Source organism: Peromyscus maniculatus, chromosome 2, assembly GCF_049852395.1.
Source record: "Peromyscus maniculatus bairdii isolate BWxNUB_F1_BW_parent chromosome 2, HU_Pman_BW_mat_3.1, whole genome shotgun sequence".
Classification (NCBI taxonomy): Eukaryota; Metazoa; Chordata; class Mammalia; order Rodentia; family Cricetidae; genus Peromyscus; species Peromyscus maniculatus.
In genome coordinates this window covers 66,457,954-66,477,160 of record NC_134853.1, presented here as the reverse complement: position 1 = coordinate 66,477,160, position 19,207 = coordinate 66,457,954, and the positions used below count along the sequence as shown (strand labels likewise).

General features: G+C 42.6%; 1 protein-coding gene across 4 annotated transcripts in view; it reads right to left on the bottom strand.

Annotated features, from left to right (window-relative positions):
- Ubap1 (ubiquitin associated protein 1) overlaps positions 1–19,207 on the bottom strand; it is a 55,523-nt gene that overhangs the window by 16,400 nt on the left and 19,916 nt on the right. For 3 of the 4 annotated variants that reach the window (XM_042271004.2, XM_042271001.2, XM_042271006.2), the window contains 2 exons: positions 14,646–14,686; positions 4,466–4,590 (listed from right to left, as the gene is read on the bottom strand). In XM_042271004.2, the coding sequence (XP_042126938.2) occupies positions 4,466–4,590; positions 14,646–14,679 (159 nt within the window). In that variant the 5' untranslated portion in view covers positions 14,680–14,686. The remainder of the gene's footprint in view (positions 1–4,465; positions 4,591–14,645; positions 14,687–19,207) is intronic. The other variant, XM_042271005.2, reaches the window with a different exon arrangement.

Here is a 19,207-nt window from a genome sequence, read left to right as displayed (position 1 = left end):
TCTCACTGGCCAAAAAAGAGGTAGCCAACAAAACCTAAAGTGGCAAAAATCTGAAATTCAAAACAGGTTTTCTGAATGCATCAGTGAGGTCACAAAGGAACGAGGAACAAGGTGAGGGTGCATTCATCTTCTTCTTTCAGACGCACGCTGCTATGACCTGCGTGTCCTCAGGTGGGCTGCTTGAGGAAGCTATGGAACCTTTAGCTAGGGAGGCCTGGCTGGGGGGAGGAGGTCATTGGGGAGGTTGGAGGGACAGCCCAGCCCAGATTCCAGACCAGCCTATGGGCCCAGGAGGGGGGTACAAAGGTTTGGATGTGAAAGTCCTGGGCAGGATCATGTGCTTCAACAGCTGATCCACATCTAAGGTCGCTGACCTGAGAGGCTGTCAAACTTTTAGGAAGGGCTGGGGGCTAAGGGGCTGGGGGCTAAGGGGTTGGGGGTTGAGCTGTCGACTTTGAGCCCAGTCCCTTATCTGACTTCTCAACGTGACTAGTTCCCTCACACTCAGGTGGCAGCAGACAGAAACCGGTCCCACAGCACGCCTGCACTGCCATGATGATTTTCCCCAAATCATAACCCAAATAAATCCTCCCCTTAAGTACTTTCTGGAGGAATTCCGTCAGAAAGAAGAAAGTAAGTGATACAAGGGTCTCTCTATATTGCTATGCTGGCCTCAGACTGCTGTATGAAAGTGAACCTCCTGCCTCAGCTTCCCAAGCCTATGGGACTGCACGGTGTCTGCTCCTAGCAAAAATCATCACGCCTCTTGTTCTTATTTTTTCAATTGTAGGTGCATGTTTGTGTATGTGTGTCTGTGTGTATGCAGTGGTAGAGATAAACCCAAAGCTTCATTCATCATACCTCTTACTCTTATCTTTTCAATTGTGTGTACATGTTTGTGCGTGCGTGCGTGTGTGTGTGTGTGTGTGTGTGTGTGTGTGTATGCGCACGTGCGTGAGCACAAGGTGCTAGAAATAAACCCAGAGCTTGATACATGTAGAGCACACATGCTACTACTGAGCTACATCTCTAGCTCTAGGGTTTTTTAAATCATATTGTTACAAGGACTGTATACACTGAAAGGTATTTAGTGATTATTTATTATCAAAAAAATGGAGCAAGGAAATGTACATAATGGCCCAATGAAATCTCCATTACTAAAAAAAAAAAGATTATCTAGCTGGGCAGTGATGGCACACACCTTTAATACCAGCACTTGGGAGGCAGAGGCAGATGGATCTCTGTGAGTTTGAGGCCAGTCTGGTCTACAAAGCGAGTTTCAGGACAGCCAGGACTGTTACACAGAGAAATCTTGCCTTTAAAAAAAAAGAGAGAGAGAGAGAGATTATCTATCCAGTATTCAAAACTACTGAAGATATTTAGCATCATTTCATTAGTAAAATGCAAATCAAAGCCACAAAATACAACTTCACACCCACAAAGTACACAATGAAATAAAGAGTTACTATAGGTTGGCAAGATGTCCAGAAACTGGAATGCACGTGCAGTGGTAGTATGAATTCAAAATGACATAGTGAGCCACTTTGGAATGTCATCTGGTAGTTCCTTTAAATAGTATGGTAAGGCCCAGCACTTCTAAGTACACACACCCAGAAGAATGAAAAACAAGGGGAAGCTTGCATATAAGTCTTCTTAGCAATATTGGTCCTAACAGTCAAAAGTAGAAACTACCAAAATGTCTATCAATTGATGAATACACAAACGTGGCATATTCGTACAAGAGAAATACTACTTGGTCCATACTAATGCAACAGGGACACAGAGGCTGGTTTATTAAAATCACTGACTCTTTGCTTGTGTCTGTAGGTGTCTGACGAGTAACTAAAAGCAAGACAAATGTGAACTGGTTCTTTTCTGAAGCATTCTCTCTCATACTCACTTGGATTCCAGTAACAAGAAGTTTAAGATAAAAACACCTTGTTCCAAAGGCTGAAACTGCCCTCCCAGGTAGCAGCAACCTTACTAAAGATATATATTCAGTTAGGGGAAAAAGAGGTACTCAGAAGGAGCCATACTTTGTATGTCTAACAACAATTTTGTTATCAACAACAAGGCCTCATTCTGAAATAATGCTCAACCAGACCAAGATGTCTAGCTGTGCAAACCTCTGGCTTATACTACAGAATCAGGACAGTTATCAGCCTCTTGGGACGGACAGGCTTTAGAAACTAGACTCCAGCTGGTGCCCACCCTGGGATACATGACTTTCCTGTCTTCACCACCATTCTTCTCTTCATTTGGCCTTTGTGATAAAGGAGCACTGTTCTACTGGGAGCCTCCAGATTCAGACCTCTGGCCTAGGACTCCAATTACAAAAACATAAATTAAATATGCCTGTCACAAAGACCACAGTGGATTTCTTTTGGGTTTCAGAGGAATAAAATAGTCTAGAAATTTACACAACTGTGAATATATTAAAAACCCTGGCTGGGAGGCTAGAGAGATAACTCAGAGTTTAAAAGCACTGGCTGCTCTTCCAGAGGACCTGACTTCAATTCTCAGCATCAACATGGCAGCTCACAACTGTCTGTAACTCCAGTTCCAGGGGATCTGACACCCATGGCAAAATACCAATGCACATAAAATAAAATAAATTAATTAAAAATAAAACAGGCCGGGTGGTGGTAGCACATGCCTTTAATCCTAGCACTGGGGAGGCAGAGCCAGGTGGATCTCTTTGAGTTCGAGGCCAGCCTGGGCTACAGAGCAAGATCCAGGACAGGCACCAAAACTACACAGAGAAACCCTGTCTTGAAAAAACAAAACAAAACAAACAAACAACAAACAATCACTGATTGATATTTATATCTTGAAAGGGTGAATTTCAAAGTATGTGAATCCTATCTCAATAAAGCTATTAAAACAAAGAAACTGGCAGCCGGGCGTGGTGGCGCACGCCTTTAATCCCAGCACTTGGGAGGCAGAGCCAGGCGGATCTCTGTGAGTTCGAGGCCAGCCTGGGCTACCAAGTGAGCTCCAGGAAAGGCGCAAAGCTACACAGAGAAACCCTGTCTCGAAAAACCAAAAAAAAAAAAAAAAAAAAAACAAAGAAACTGAACTCTCCTGCACACAGACTGTAGAAGGCAAAATACTTTTAAAGTGACACACTGATGCCCTAGTGAGTGGCCAGAAGCAAAACTTCCTCTCCACCAAGGTGGAGTCGAGTCTTCTGTGTGCAGGAACGTGTGGAGCTCACTGTGCTCCTCTGGTTCTCACAACACCTCTAAGCTATAAGCACCTTGAGGACACTAAGCTGTCTCTCTCCTTGGTTCCCACAAGAGCACCTCCCAAAAGCAGGCACTTGGTAAGTGCCTACTGAAGTAACACTCAGTTGTTGGGTGCTTTCAAGAAGTAATTTCGCCCAACGGTGGTAGCACACACCTTTAATCCCAGCACTTGGGAGGCAGAAGCAGGTGAATCTCTGTGGGTTTGAGGACAGCCAGGTCTACAGAGCAAGTTCCAGAACAGGCTCCAAAATGCTACATAGAGAAATCCTGTCTTGAAAAACAAAAACAACAACAAAAAAATAAAATAAAAATAAAAACAGGGGCTGGAGAGATGGCTCAGCGGTTAAGAACTCGGGCTGTTCTTCCAAAGGACCTGAGTTCAATTCCCAGCAACGACATGGTGGCTCACAACCACCTGTAATGAGATCTGGTGCCCTCTTCTGGCCTGCAAGGATATATGCAGACATTACACTGTATATATAATAAATAAATAAATACATCTTTAAAAAAAATAAAAACAGAAAAACAAGAATTTCATGTGTGTGTGTATGTGTGTGTGTGTGTGTGTATATATATATATATATATATATATATATATATATATTAGCTCTAAAGATGAGAGGGTTGAGAAAGAAGTCCTGGAGAGCATTTAGGCACAGTACAGTCCAGAAAAAGACTATTCCATCCAGAGGCAACTAGTGGAGAAAGCCAGGTACAGGGAGTAACGCACAAAGTGTATTCAGCAAACTCCTGCTCACCTGGAACACGAAGACTGCTGAATCTGACAATATCTGATGTCCCTATGTTTGTTTTAATAATAATTACTAAATTATAAACTTTTAAAATAGTTTTAAAGCCTTAAAGCCATTATTCTAGAACTGATGTGGAAAACCCTGCAGCAGAGCCAACTGAAGAGGCTCCTCCAATGGCCTGGGTGAGAACTAAGGCAGGCCTGAAATGAGTGTGAGGCACAGCAGAGGAAAACATTATCTAACGACAGTGAGGACATCAACAAGGAAAGAGGGGAGGATGTGAAATGGATAACTGGAATTTGTTTTGTGCAAGGCACAGAAACCTAGAAAAAATATAAATGTATTAAACACATAAATGGAGATCTGGGTACCACTGTAAACCGGGCTTTAATTAAAGAGATGTAGGAACAGCTTTTTATCAAAAGTCTTTAATGCACTAAACACGAAGTGAAATTCGCCACTTACCTGCACCTCTCTGATAACCTGTAAGCAATCAGGCAAGGAGAAGCCAATAGGCAGACCAACTTTAGCTGGTGTTTTGAATTTGTCTCCTATTTTGAATGGGACATCATCAAGGTAACTGAAAGTCCCTATAATAATAATAAAAAAGCAGAAAATATCAGCAAATAACCTTAATACTTCTTTTGCTATAACCTTACTTGTGAACACACATTCATTTATGCTCTCCTAAGATTTGAATCCCGTCTCCAACAGCTTACCTGACCTGAGACCAGCCTACTCAGTCTACTTCACTACCAGGGTTTGTTTTCAATTATTCTCAATGTAAAAGCCAAAGAACTTGCCGATGAGGCACACGCCTTTAATCCCAGCACTCCACAGGCAGAGGCAAGTGGATCTCTGTGAGTTTGAGGCCAGGACAGTTACGGCTACAAAGAGAAACCTTGTCTCGAGAAACAAAACAATAAAAAAAAAATCCAAAGTACTCACAGCAGCCTAAAAAAGCCTCCTAGGATCTTTCTGTCCACATCTCCTAACAACTGTCCTTTGGCTTTCTGCCCTAAGTCATGAGGACCTTTGTCTGCAATGATGTCAAGCTCAAATCTGCCTCAAAATATCCCATACTGGCTGCTTCTTTATCTGAAGTGCTCTTCCCTTGGATTCATATAACTCATTCCCTTACTTCTTCAACTCTGCTCAAATGTTCTCAACCAGGGTTAACCTCAGCATCCTACAGGAAATGGCTACCTACCTCACCACTCACCACTCCCAGTCTGACTGAGCCTCACAGTGCCTCTTATCTTCTAACACACTACGCAGCAGTTTTATTACACTTACTGTGTCTTGCCTAAGGAAACAGAAGCTTCTTGCAGCCAAGTCAATTTAAGTCTTATTTGAAGATGTAGTCTAAAAATCATTTTGTTTGGGTTGCTCTGCTTTGTCTGGGCGATAAGGTCTGTACCAGCCCTGGCTGGTCTTGAGCTCACAATCCAAGCTCGCCCTCAAGTGGCTGGAATTACAGTGTGTGCCACCATACCCACCTTGTATTCTCAGAATCTACACTACTGTCTGACACACATCTGTCTGAACTGCTCCGGCGCCTCACAATAGGTGTATTTGATTTAGAGTTCTTTTTTCTTTCCTTTTAGGGGGTGAGGGGAGTGGGTACCAGTGAAACAATCATTTTTTAACACAAACAATAAGAATATTATTACTTCCTAGAATAATATGGATTTCTACCACACCCCCAGTACAAGAGAATCAACTCCATGGCCATGTCTCAGATAAGTGAGGCATTCAACTGTTGTGGAATATCACTTAACTTTGTAAAGGTGTGTTACATTTGTTTATGTTGCATTTGTTTAAAGATGTAAGGATGTGTATTTAATTATGTAAAGATGTATTGCATTTGCTTCACCTTGCCTGCCTAAGGCACCTGATTGGTCTATTAAAAAGCTGAACAGCCAATAGCGAGGCAGAGAAAATAAGTAGGAGGAGAAAAGGAGGAGAGAATGAGGGAGAAAAAGAAAAGGAACACGCCCAAGGCCGGAAGTCAGGCAGCCACCAGCCAGCCAGACAGTAGTGGAAGTAAGATACACAGAGGAAAGAAAGGTAAAAATCCCCAAGGTACATCAAGAGACACAAGTTAAATTATACAAGCTGTTGGGACAAGCATGAGATAAGGCCAAGCATTCATAACTAATAAGAAGTTTCCTTATCATGATTTGGGAGCTGGTTGGTGGCTCAAAAGAAAAAGCCTGCTACATCCGACTACTGAGCTACATTCTCAACCCCTTACCAGTGGGGAAATAGCTGAGCAGGGCAGCACTTAGAAAAGGATACTCAGACAAGATCATGATAACCTGGTCAGAACTATCAAACAACACAAGCCACACACAGCTCAACAGCTTTAATCCCTAAGGTGCTCTGCCTAGAGTAACTGAGCAGCACAGAAGGCCCAGGAGGCGGTTCACAACTGCCTGGTCAGAGAGGAAGACCGTGCCTCTGGTACATCACTCTCACTTCCAGCTGGGCAGGGTTTCTGTCTGGACCGCTTCTAGTGAATTAACTTACTGGCAGAACTAGTCAGACAATGAGACATAACTGATCAATTTTACTTTTTCAATAGTAAAACAAGGCTTACTTGTGGGCCTCACAATGCCATATTTTCCTGGGTGCTTGGCAACATAGACTCCATATATACCTTTTTCATTAAAAAAAAAAATGTAGATCTGAAGGCTTGCCAAGATACAAATTTTGCTACCAGGGGCTGGAGAGGTGGCTCAGCAGTTAAGAGTGCTTAGTGCTCTTGCAGGGGACCCAGTTCAGTTCCCAGCACCTACATGGTGGTTCTCAACTATTTGTAACTCCAGTTCTTAGGTATCTGATTAACTCTTCTGGCCTCTAATGGCTCTTGGACACACATAAACTCATGCAGCAGGCAAACATACATGCACATAAATCTTGATTTTTAAACTGCTATCATTTCACCATTCTCCTGGAGCACACAAACTCCTCTACCAGGAAAATCATCCTTGTCCCACTGTTGGAAGATGGAGTCTTCTCCTGCCCATTAATTTCTAGTCATAATGAAAATATGTGAACTACTTCTCAGACGTGTAGAAACTAAATCCGTAACTGCGGTCAATGTATTCTCTCTGCAGTATGGCTATTGTAGGAAATTTTCCAAATGTGGTCATATACTTGTATATATACTGTTTTCTCAATTGGCAATGCCCACAATTATTTATAGGCCTTTAAAAATAAGTATAATCAAAGTCTCATGATGAAAACTGTAAGGTGAGCTACTATTATAAGTTAGAGGTTAGTCTCAGCAACTTAATAATACCCTGTCTCAAAAAAATTTTTTTGTTTGTTTTGGTTTTGAGACAGGGTTTCCCTTGTAACCCCAGCTGTCCTGGAGCTTGTTCTGTAGACCAGGCTATCCTCCAACTGAGAGTGCAGGGATTAGATTAGAGGCTTAGAGGTGTGCGCCACTACTCTCTCCCCTCCGACTCAAAATTTAAAAAAAAAAAGAATAAACAAATGGGGTGGAGGTTTTCAGTGAATGAAGTGTTTGCGCTGCAACCTTAAGGACCTGAATTTAATCCTAAGAACCAATATAAAAAAGCCAGGAGTGGGGCTGGAGAGATGGCTCAGAGGTTAACAACACTGGCTGTTCTTACAAAGATCCTGAGTTCAATTCCCAGCAACCACATGGTGGCTGAAAACCATCTGTAATGAGATCTGGCGCCCTCTCCTGGCCTGCAGGGATACATGCAGGCAGAACACTGTATACATAATATATAAATAAATCTTGAAAAAAAAAAAGCCAGGAGTGATGGTGCACACTTGTAAGCACAGCACCGGGGAGGCAAAGACAGGTGGATACCTGGGGCTTGTTGGCCAGCCACCCTAGTGTACTTGGAGAGTTCTGGACCAGTGAAAGACCCTGTCTCAACTAATAAGGTGGACAGCTTCTAAGGAACAAACACCCAAGGCTGTCCTATGGCTTCCACATACATATGCATATATGTTCACCCCAAGCACATATGCGCATGCGCACACACACTCTCCTATTTTCACACACAAAAAGAATGTGACAACTCCCTCTTCAGTCAAACATTGAGTTCAACACTGTCATTATGTTTTGTTGAATATTCTGTTTCCATATTCCCCACACATAGAATCTGATCAAGAATTTGAGCATCCCTAAATAATGGGGAAATGTTCATACATGTATCTCCCATCCACCAGGTGAAACTTGTTCAATGACTGAAGAACAAGAGACAGTTTGCTGGGTGGTGGTGGACACATCTTTGATCCCAGCACTTGGAGGCAGAGGCAGGTAGATCTCTGCGTCCTCAGGGCCAACATGGTCTACAGAGTGAATTCCAGGACAGCTACACACAGAAACTCTATCTTGATTAAAAAGAAGGAGAGAGAGGCATGCACCACCACACCCTGGAGGATGTGGAGACCCACAGAGGCTTTCTAATGAGACCTTACTCAGGGTCAGATAATCTGGGCTTGCTTTACTCAGCAGGGCTGCATAATGGGATGCTTTGACCACGGGCATGGTTACCAGGTATTTTAAAGGGTCTATACTTGGCTGTATGGTGTGCTTTCATATTGCAAGGGGGAGGTCTTTTGCCTCTCCCCTTGGCATTTGTATACAAAGCCCTTTTGAATAAATGCCTAGGGCAGCTGGGTATTGACCCAGGGCCCTCCCAAAGCTAGTCTGTGTCTCTCTGTCTTTCTTATCATCTATTTCTATCTTTCTAACTAATATTTCCTAATTCCTCTCTCCTCTATCCGAGAACCCTTCAAAAGGTGGCCACATATGGCGCCCAATGTGGGGCCTGGGTACAGAGGATAAAAGAGAAGGAACACTGCAGGTTAATGGGGCATGCCCGGAATTAATTGAGTGCAGTGAAATTCTATTCTTCATGAGTGAAATTGTAAATATAAAGCATAGCAGTTTCAGTTAGGCTGCAGCAAGTAACTCTGTCTCTGTTTCTCTATTTCTCTGTCTCTCTCTCTTTACTAAGTTAGGTTTCAAGTTGTGAAAAAGTTTTGGTGAAGTTTGGGAAAGATAGGCTTTAGGCATAGGGATATAATGAAGGTTTAATTTACAATAGAAGTGGTTTTCCCTAGTGCCCGACCTGGGACACAGAAACCTGTATCTGGAACTAAGTAGCGACTGTCAGCTTCAGAAAGCAGCAGAAGCAGCAGCAGCAGGTGCGGCGGTTGCCCCAGTCAGGCATCGGCAGCTGAGACCCACTGGGCATCATCAAAGCACACAGGCAGCAGATGCTGAGAGCCAGGGCAAGCAACAGGGTTCTGCATGCTTTCTGCCATCAAAGAGCTGCGGTGAGAAGAGTGCAGTCAGCCAGAGTGCTTGTAAGAGCCGGACTGACATGCCTAGAGGCTACCCTCTTCAACTTTGACGAGCAGAGCAGAGATGCTGTGGAAGAGGCTTCAGATACCAGCAGCTAGGGCAGGTCTGTCAGAATGCGCAGGACACCAAGGCAGCTGCAGGAGAGACAGAACCTCCAGAGAGGGATGCCTGCAGGGCACACACCAGGAGGGCCAGGGAACAGGCAACTCTTGAGTGCATGTATATGTTCTGGGGACACCAAGGTAGGCCTGACTACCATGAGCAGCAGTGAGCAGGGGTCCCTGCGGAGATGGGGCAGCATCCCCACAGGAATGGGATTATAAAAGCCTGGACAGAGCTAGCAGTCAAAGTCACACAGCTTCTGTTTGCTGGCTGTGCAGAGAGCTTTTCTGAGAGGGCTCTGCAGCGGCTCAGTTACCTTCTCCCTGAGGCAGAGTTCCTAGGGTTAAACTGCCATAAAATCCTGCTGTAACTGAGAGCAAAGTTTCAGAGACTCTTGATTGAACTGAGTTGTTGCATTCAGGGAAACTGCAACAAGTTTTTGGTTGTGAGATTCTTCATATTTGGAACTTTAAGACTGGTATCAGAACTGACTTGTTTAAATTTTCAGACTTAAGAAATGGGGTGGACAGGGGTGATTCAACTGCAATAGGACAATTTTTATTTCACCTATATACATTATCAACTATGACGACTTATGAATTGTTTTGTGTATGCATATATAAATTAACTGTGGTGACTCACAAACTGTATGTATAAAAATGGAACTGTTTGATGTAGAAATAGAGGTTTGTTTTTTTCTATCCAGGCTCAAGATGTAGCTTAAAAAATTATAAAGAATAGGGGGAGTTAATATTCCTCAGTCTCTTTAATTAAAAAAAAAATTCTTGTTCTTTGAATAATGTTAACTTGCGTTAATGTACCCTATGTTTTGTTAGGAAAAAGTGTAAAGAGTTCTATAAAGAGATTGCTTTTGGATGTTTGCTCAAGTTTGTAAAGTGTAAATAGTTCTGAGAGTTTGCTTTTGGATGTAAGTTTGTGAGAATTGTAATTGTGTGTAATAATATTCATGTTAAAATTATAATGTTAATCTGTGGTGATATATTGCGTCCCCCAAATATATTGTGTACCCTAATAAAACTTATCTGGAGTGAGAGAACAGAACAGCCACTAGATTAGACATAGAGGCCAGAAAATGGTGGCACACACACCTTTAATCTTATCAATGGGGAGGCAGAGATCTGGATCTCTGTGAGTTCAAGGCCACATTGGGAACAGAACCAGGCGTGGTAACACACACCTTTAATCCCAGCACTTGAGATCTCATGTCTTTGCTTGGGAAGGACACGTGCCTTTAATCCCAAGAAGAAATAAGGCAGGACACAGAAAGGTATACAAGATGTGAGGAAACAGGAACTCGTGCTCTTAAGGTGTGAGGACCAGGAACTAGAGGCTTTTGAGCAGTTCAGCTGAGATCCATTCAGTGAGGACTCAGAAGCCTTCAGTCTGAGCAAACAAGATCAGCTGAGGAGTTGGCAAAGTGAGGTTGGCTGTGGCTTGTTCTGTCTCTCTGATCTTTCAGAATTTGCCCAATATCTGGCTTCAGATTTTTTTTTTTATTGATCAGACCATTTAAAATTTGTGTTACATTAACCTGTTAATGTTAATGGTGATGCTAAGGAGTCTTTAGATTTGATGCAATTTCATCAGGAGTTTACTGATTTAAAAAAGGGCTTGGTGCAGCTAAAAATGTCTTAGACCCATTCAATACGGCCATTCCATCTTGATCATCCCCTACTCCTTTGCTAGGAGGTATAGCAACCATAATGCTACTTGCAAGCTCTTAGTGGAAAGCTGATTCAGAGCTGCATAGAGTTAAGCTCTGCACCCTCACTTGAGATTTATATTATTAAGAAGGGGAAACTCTGGAGACCCACAGAGGCTTCCTAGTGAGAACTTACTCAGGATCAGATAATCTGGGCTTGCTTTATCCAGCAGGGCTGCATAATGGGATGATTTGACCACGGGCATGGTTACCATGTGTTTTTAAGGGCCTACATTTGGCTGTACAGTGTTCAGATTTTGCAAGGGGGAGGTCTTTTGCCTCTCCCCTTGGCATTTGTATACAAAGCCCTTTTGAATAAATGTCTAAGGCGGCTGAGTATTGACCCAGGGCCCTCCCAAAGCTAGTCTGTGTCTCTGTCTTTCTTATCATCTATTTCTATCGTTCTAACTAATATTTCCTAATTCCTCTCTCCTCCACCCGAGAACCCTTCAAAAGGTGGGAGCTGGACTCCCACAGGAGGGTAGGGGTGAAACAGCTACAGAACCCAAGATACCCATGAATTAACGATCCTCCTACACCCATTTCACTAGTTCTGGGGTCACAAGTGTGTACCTTCATGTCCAGCTATAAAAGTTTTTTAACAGAGCATTCATACAAAATAAACACGTTTTACAGATTCTGGACAAAGTTACAGAAATATACCAGGTGCCCCCACCACCACCAAAAGGTGGTAGCATCTTGGCTTGCCAACAAAGAATGACATATACTAGAATCATGATTACAATGATTACAAAGCTACCCTTTCCACATTAAATTATAAGGCGATTACAGCTCACAATCAAATCAGAAACAAAATGTCTTTTCTATCACTCAGCAAGAAAAGTATTTAAGTCTTTTAATAGCACTTAAGTGCAAAGAACCTCTCTAGAAAACAGCTAACTTGCCCTTAGAAGGGCGGTATCAGAGGAGGTGAGAGTTAAAGTGTGTAAAGTTTTGATTATTCAAGATAAATTCTTTTTTTTTCTAGAGCTGAGGACCGAACCCAGGGCCTTGCGCTAGCAAGCGCTCTACCACTAAACTAAATCCCCAACCCCAAGATAAATTCTTTAGAGCTACTATATAATCAACATAGTACTTGAGCCAACAATATTATATTGTATACTAAAATAGCTAATAGGGTAGCTTTTTATTTGTTTTTTAAACAGTATCTTTGTTACAGACTGGCCTCTAACTTGAGTTCCTCTAGCCTCTGCCTCTGAGTTCTGGGACTGTAGGAATGCACCATGCTTGGCTTAGGAGAATAGTGCTTGGTTAACTGTTCTTGGTACCAAAAACACACAAGCCAGTCAACAATCTAGCATGGAGGGGGGAGGGGTTCATAAGCCCCACCCCTAACAGGAGTTATGGACAATTGATGTTTTCTGAAGGAGGAAGAATCAATTTTCTTTAAGAGTGTTCCCTTGGCAGATGGAGTGCATTCCATAGCCAGGAGTATATGAGTAGCACAAACTGGACTTGGTTATTTACCAAAGAAGACACAAAGTTGGGGATGGATCTGGGAGGAGTGATGGGAAAGAGCAAGGGACGATATGATCAACCTACATTGCATGTAATTCTGTAAAAATAAATATATTTGACACTCAAAAGCAAAGCCCTCAATATCCATGAGCTCCTCATTTATCAATTCAACAACTTAAGAACAAAAATACTGAGAATCCCTCCCCCCCCAAACAGGGTTTCTCTGTGTAGTTTTAGTGCCTGTCCTGGATCTCGATTTGTAGACCTGGCTGGCCTCGAACTCACAGAGATCCACCTGGTTCTGCCTCCCAAGTGCTGGGATTAAAGGCGTGCGCCACCATCACCCGGTGAGAAATAATTTTTTAAAAAGTTGTTAAGGACTGTAGAGATAGCTCAGTGAATAAAATACTTTCTGTACAAGCCTGAAAACCTAGTTTAAATCCCTAGTACCCACTTTAAAAAACCAGGCACAGCAGTACATACTAACGCTTGGGGGGCAGAGACTGAAGGATTCTGGGGACTCACTGGCCAGCAAGAGAGGACACCTGATGTTGACCTCTGGCCTCCACACACACAAATAAATGAAATTAAGTAAATAAGTAATCTGTAGTGGCACACATGTTTAACCCAGCACTCAGGAAGCTGGGATAGTTGGATCTCTGTGAGTTCCAGGCCAGCCTGGTCTACACAGCAAATTCCAGTGTGCCTGAAGACTTGCCCCCTGAGCTGCTGACTGCTAACTGCAGGGTCTGAGTGGCGTAACACCACAGGAACAAACACAGTATTGTGCAAGTTACATGTGTCAGAGGTGTTTCATTAAACTAAAACCAGACTAACTGTTGCACCACTCTGACACAGCAGAGTGGCTGGCAGTTCAGAAAGTGCATCCACACATGCTGCCCAAGCAGTCTAGTGTACAACAGCTACATGATGCACAATTTTCACAACTCGTGTGTGTATATATTTGTGCATGCCCTATGGGGGTGGGATAATCAAAGAAGATGAGAGGCAACGGATCCATGGAGCTGGGACTACAGGCAGATGTAGCTGCTGGGAACCGAACTCAGATCCTCAGGAAGAGTAATATACTATCTTAACTGCTGAGCCAGCTCTCCAACCTCCAATACAGTTTCTAAAATGGAAAATCGGTTGTGCAAAAATCTGTATTGCTTGGATCTTCTCGATATAATTGCCTACTGAATAAAACGACAGTCTAATTTTAACTATTTAGGTATCAAGTTCTCTATAGGTGTATATAATAAAATTTAGTTTGGAAACAGGCATAGTGGCACATGCCTTTAATTCCACCACTCAGGAGGAAGAGGAAGGCACAGAGAGACCCTGTCTTTAAAAAAAAAAAAATTGGGGGATCATTTTTGGATTTTTTTTTTTTTTGAGACAGACTCTTGGTAATGTAGCCCAGTCTAGCCTGGAACTCACTATGTTAAGACTAGCCTGAAAGTCATAATCTCTTGCCTAGGCCTACATCTAGAAGGTCATACCTTAAAAGATGAAGGGACTGAGCTACAGCTCAGTGGTATATTACTTGCCTAGATGCATAAGACCCTTGGTTCAATACCCAGGAAAATACACACACACATATACAGCGGGAGGGGGAGGGAGAAGGGGAAGGGGGGAAAGAGAGAGGATGGGGAAAAGAAAAGATCAAGCACAACTATTAGTTCAAATGTAACACTGTAATTGTTACCTCTGTAATATGGGACTGATTCACAGTAAACAACTTTCTTTGGCTTTAGTAACTAGGAAAAAACCCAGAAAGACTCTAAAGACCACAGTTTAACTAGCCATTTGAAAAAATAATTTTAAATTATTGAAGGTCCTAGGATGCACATGCTGTGTTTTGTACAACTTTGTTTTTACTCAGGCTCTTCAGTATAAAGAAACAACAACAAAATACTAAATTAACTTAAAATTTCTAATCAAATCATAGCTTAAACCATGATATTTAACACTTCACTTACCATGAAAATCTGTACCCAACTTCTTAGAAGCCATTTAGAACCTAGAAAAACAAAGAAAGATTTCTTAGGCATTATTAGGTCTTGAGACATTATAAACAAGAAAACAGAGATAAAAATAAAAACAAAACCCAGAGTACTAATATTTCAGGATTCACACAGTCTTCACTTCTCACTCCTAAAGTCTTCCAAAAGAAAGCCCAATATAGGAGAAACTCATTTGTTTGTCTTTCTTTTTGTTTTGTTTTTTCCTTTTTTCATTTTCTAAGACAGGGTTTTTCTGTGTAGCCCTGGCTATCCTGCAACTGACTCTGTAGACCCGCCTGTCTCTGCCTCCCGAGTGCTGGGATTAAAGGCGTGCGCCACCGCCGCCACCACCACCACCGCCGCCACCACCGCCACCACCCGGCCCTTATTTTTTAAGATTTTATTACTGTGTGTGTTACATACATGTGTGCTGCCTAAAATGCTTGTCTGGAGGTCAGAGGACAATTTTATGGAGTTAATTCTCTTTTCCATTATGTAGGTCCCCCGGGATCAAACCCAGGCTGTCAAGCTTGGCAACAAGCCCCTTTACCTGACAGCCATCTTGCCAGCCCAAAGAAATAAGTTTTAAAAAGAAACATCAGCTGGGTAGAAAGACTCACACATGTATTACTAGCACTTGGGAGACAGAGGCAGGAGAACCAAAGGGAGTGTGAGGCCAACCTGAACTATGTACTGAGCTTCAGACTAGTCTGGAGAGAGAAAAGTCTGTCTCAAAAACAAAAAATTCTAAAAGGAAATTTAAATATTACTAAATGTGCAGATTCTGAGGAATTATTAGAATAACATTCTGGCCACAGAAGAAAACTATTTCTAAGTTGATCCTCCTGTGTAAAAGACGTATGTGCAACACCAAGTAAATGTGTTTTACTTTGTTTAGTTAAGCAAATGTAGATCCCTAACTAAAGTTTCTGGAATGGGGACTGCATACCTCACAACCTTTGTAGCACACGAATGAGAGGACTAAGGAAAAGCACTCGTATTTCCAAACTGAATATCCACAGTAAGTGCCACTGTGTACTCCTGTCAGGTCGCACACAGGAATGCCTTGACCTGAGCCAGATGTGGTGAGTGGGAAATGCCTGAAACCCCAGCACTCGGGGGCCAAAGCAGGAGGATGGCGATCTGGAAGCCAACCTAAACTACACGGTAAGCTCAGACGGCGGACGGGAGAGAGCAGGGAAGGGGGGAGAGGGGAGGAAGGAAGACAGGAAACCTTTACTAGTAACATAAAGAGCCGACAACCACATATCAGTCTCATTTTCTTCACTTATTTTTCATATCACTAACCCTGAAATTCAGAAAGCAGGAAACCATTTTCCACTAGCACATACACAATAAGCATCTGATTCAGCTGGGCCATCTCCCCAGCCCCTGTTCAGATCTTTCTTAAGCACCACTGTTTTATAAGAACTGAAATGAAAAATTTAAATCATCAATTTGCAGAATAAGATCTGATGAGCTCTGACATTTTGGAAAAGACCCCAATATGCTACAGAAACCAAGAAAGAAAAGACATTCCTATAGTACTAGGTGCTAAAATTATGGGTAAGCTTCAGGCTTTCTTTTTGTGCTATTTATTTTCTAGGTTTTCTATACTGAGTATGTATCTTTACATGCATCAATCATTTAACCCACCTAGAGAACTAAAAAGAAACACAGCGATGTCTAAGTAATCAAAGATTTTCACTTCAGAACAAGAAAAATGAATGAAGAACCCAGTGACTTCTAGTCCAATAAGAGTACCCAAATACTCAGGGGTGGGATGGAGATGTCTTAGAGATGTAACAGTATTTATTAACTATACAAGGCATAACCCATGAAGAGCTCAGTTATGAATTGCCACCATACATAAAATGACCACTCATAAACTGTCAGACACAGTAACTATTCAAGCACTAGACTACTGAAATCTGTGTCCAACCTCTGATGGTAGGGTAGTTTTGTCTGTTTTTGAGGTGAGATCTCTCTTACCTAGCCCTGTACTATGTAGTCCAGGATAGCCTCAAGCTCTCAATCTTTCCGCCTCTGACTCCAAGCTGAAATTAGAGGTGAATACCACCACACCCTATCAGAACACCTTTTTGGTTTTTATTTTAAAATCTGTATGTCCAGGTGTGTATCTGCCACCTATGTACAGATGCACATGAAGTGCACCAATCAGATCCCCTGAAGCTTTAACCACCGGGGATGTGAGAGCCACCTGAAGTGGATACTGGGAACAGAACTTGGGTCCTCTGGACGAGCAGCAAGTGTTCTTAACTACAGAGTCATCCACCTCTCCAGTCCCAAGATGTCTTTGGAAATAAATACCCACAAAACCCTTTACAAAACCTGAGAAGACACTGCTAACAAACAAAGTAACAATAAATGTCCCCAAACAGGACTATCACAGACCGTAGCATATGTAATAAGGCTGTGATCTGAGTCTCTCAGGAGACAGAGACAACAGGATTGAGTTCTGGGGCAGTCATGTCAACTTAACAAGACTAAATAAACGTGCTTCTCCATGAATGTTTTCTTGTCTTTCCTTTCTTAGGAAGGGGCTCAGGAGGATCCGGTGTCGGAATCTAACCCAAGGCCATGCAATGCTAGGTGAGCACTCTACTCTCGGCCTACATCTAAAGTTTTAACCAGTCTCTTGAACTGCAGGGTCTTAGCTGGGGAGAAGGCACAGTGCGTCAAGTATGTCGTGACCATGAGGATCTGAAGGGCTCATGGACACAAACCAGTCACATATTCATACATGTAGGCAAAACAATCATATACATTTTGTTTTGTTTTTCAAGACAGAGTTTCTATGTGTAGCCCTGGCTGTCTTGGAACTCACAGAGATCCACGTGCCTCTGCCTCCTGAATGTTGGGATTAAAGGCCACCACCACCATCTCTGTGAGTTTGAGGGCAACCTTGTCTACAGAGTTGAGTTCCAGGACAGCCAGGGCTACACAGGGAACCTTGTCCACCCCCCCCCCCAAAAGAAAGACGACAACTCAGTGTTGCAAATCTCTCTTAGCACACCTGTAACCTCCTCACACCCCTGAGACTGAGGCAGGAGAATTCAAGTTCAAGTGCAGCCTGATCAATACGAGGTAATTCTCAAAAACATGGACAAAAACAAAACCAACCAACCAACCAGCTGACTTCCCTTAAAAAGAGAGATTTTCCAGGTGTGTGTGCATCGAGGTTTGCACCTCTACCCCTGGCTAACACTATCTTAAAGAGAAAAGGATGCAGCCCAAACCAACGAACAACAAACAAACAAACACAAAGCAGACACAGAAAACTGAAAGAACACTAGAGACAGTGTTTTGCTTTTGTGTTTGTTTGTGTTTTTTAAAGCAATGAAAAATGCCACTTTAAGTACTCTTGGGAACTTGGGTAAAACAATCTAGAAAATGTTATAACAAAGCTGAACTAAAAATCAAAATAGGAAAGAAGGTAAGCTTCTTATTTCTTTTTAACAGAGTCTATGTAATATGTTTTAAAAGATAACATCCAACAGTCAGTCTCAGGGGCAGAGAGGATGGCTGTCACACTAGAGGTCATTAATCTAACCCGGAAGACACAACTTTTCTGTTCTTCCAGCAGTTTTCTTTTTCTTTTGGTTTTTCAAGACAGGGTTTCTCTGTGTAGCTTTGCGCCTTTTTCCCAGAACTCACTTGGTAGCCCAGGCTGGCCTTGAACTCACAGAGATTCGCCTGCCTCTGCCTCCCAAGTGCTGGGATTAAAGGCGTGCGCCACCACCACCCGGCCCAGCAGTTTTCAAACGCAGTGAATTACGGCTAAGCCTGGGGGCACACATCTTTAATTCCAGCAATGGCGGGCAAGTTACCAGCCAGCCAGAACCACATTAAGCCCTTGTCTCAAAAAAAAAAATTAAAGAACCTGAATGCAACCTTACGATTTGTTATTTCTCTTTGACTTTTAACGGAACCTGAAATATAGGACCCCATGTGTGACCAGTTGGAAAACTGTCCTGTCATTCTCATCTTAGACAGTGAATCAATTTACGGGCATTAGTTCACACTAATGGCTCATTTGGTAACAAAGAGCTACTTAGAAATAGGAAAACAAGATCAGCAAATGGCCAAAAGCAGAGCTTGAGAGGAAGCTTGTGTTTTGTCTCTCTGGGAATGTGGTCTGGTCTGGTTTCCACAGGACAGGGCTCCTGCTGCCTTCCTCATGCTGTACAAGCACTCTCCCACCCACAACACCCCAGCCCCGAGTGTGACTACACTGCCCGTCTGCCTCTAACTCCAAACCAACCAACTCTTTCTAGCCAGTTCTGACTTATCCATGACATTCTGCTACACTATCCCAATCAAATTAATCAGAAGCAATCTAAGGTGTTTTTCCCAACTTTAATTATGTAAATACACCAAAGTCTTGTTTTCCTGGATACTTGAAATCATATCCTTAAAATTATGTAGCCAAATTTTTCTGCACCCTAAAAACAGGTCTTGGGCTGGAGAGATGGCTCAGAGGTTAAGAACACTGGCTGTTCTTCCAGAGGTCCTGA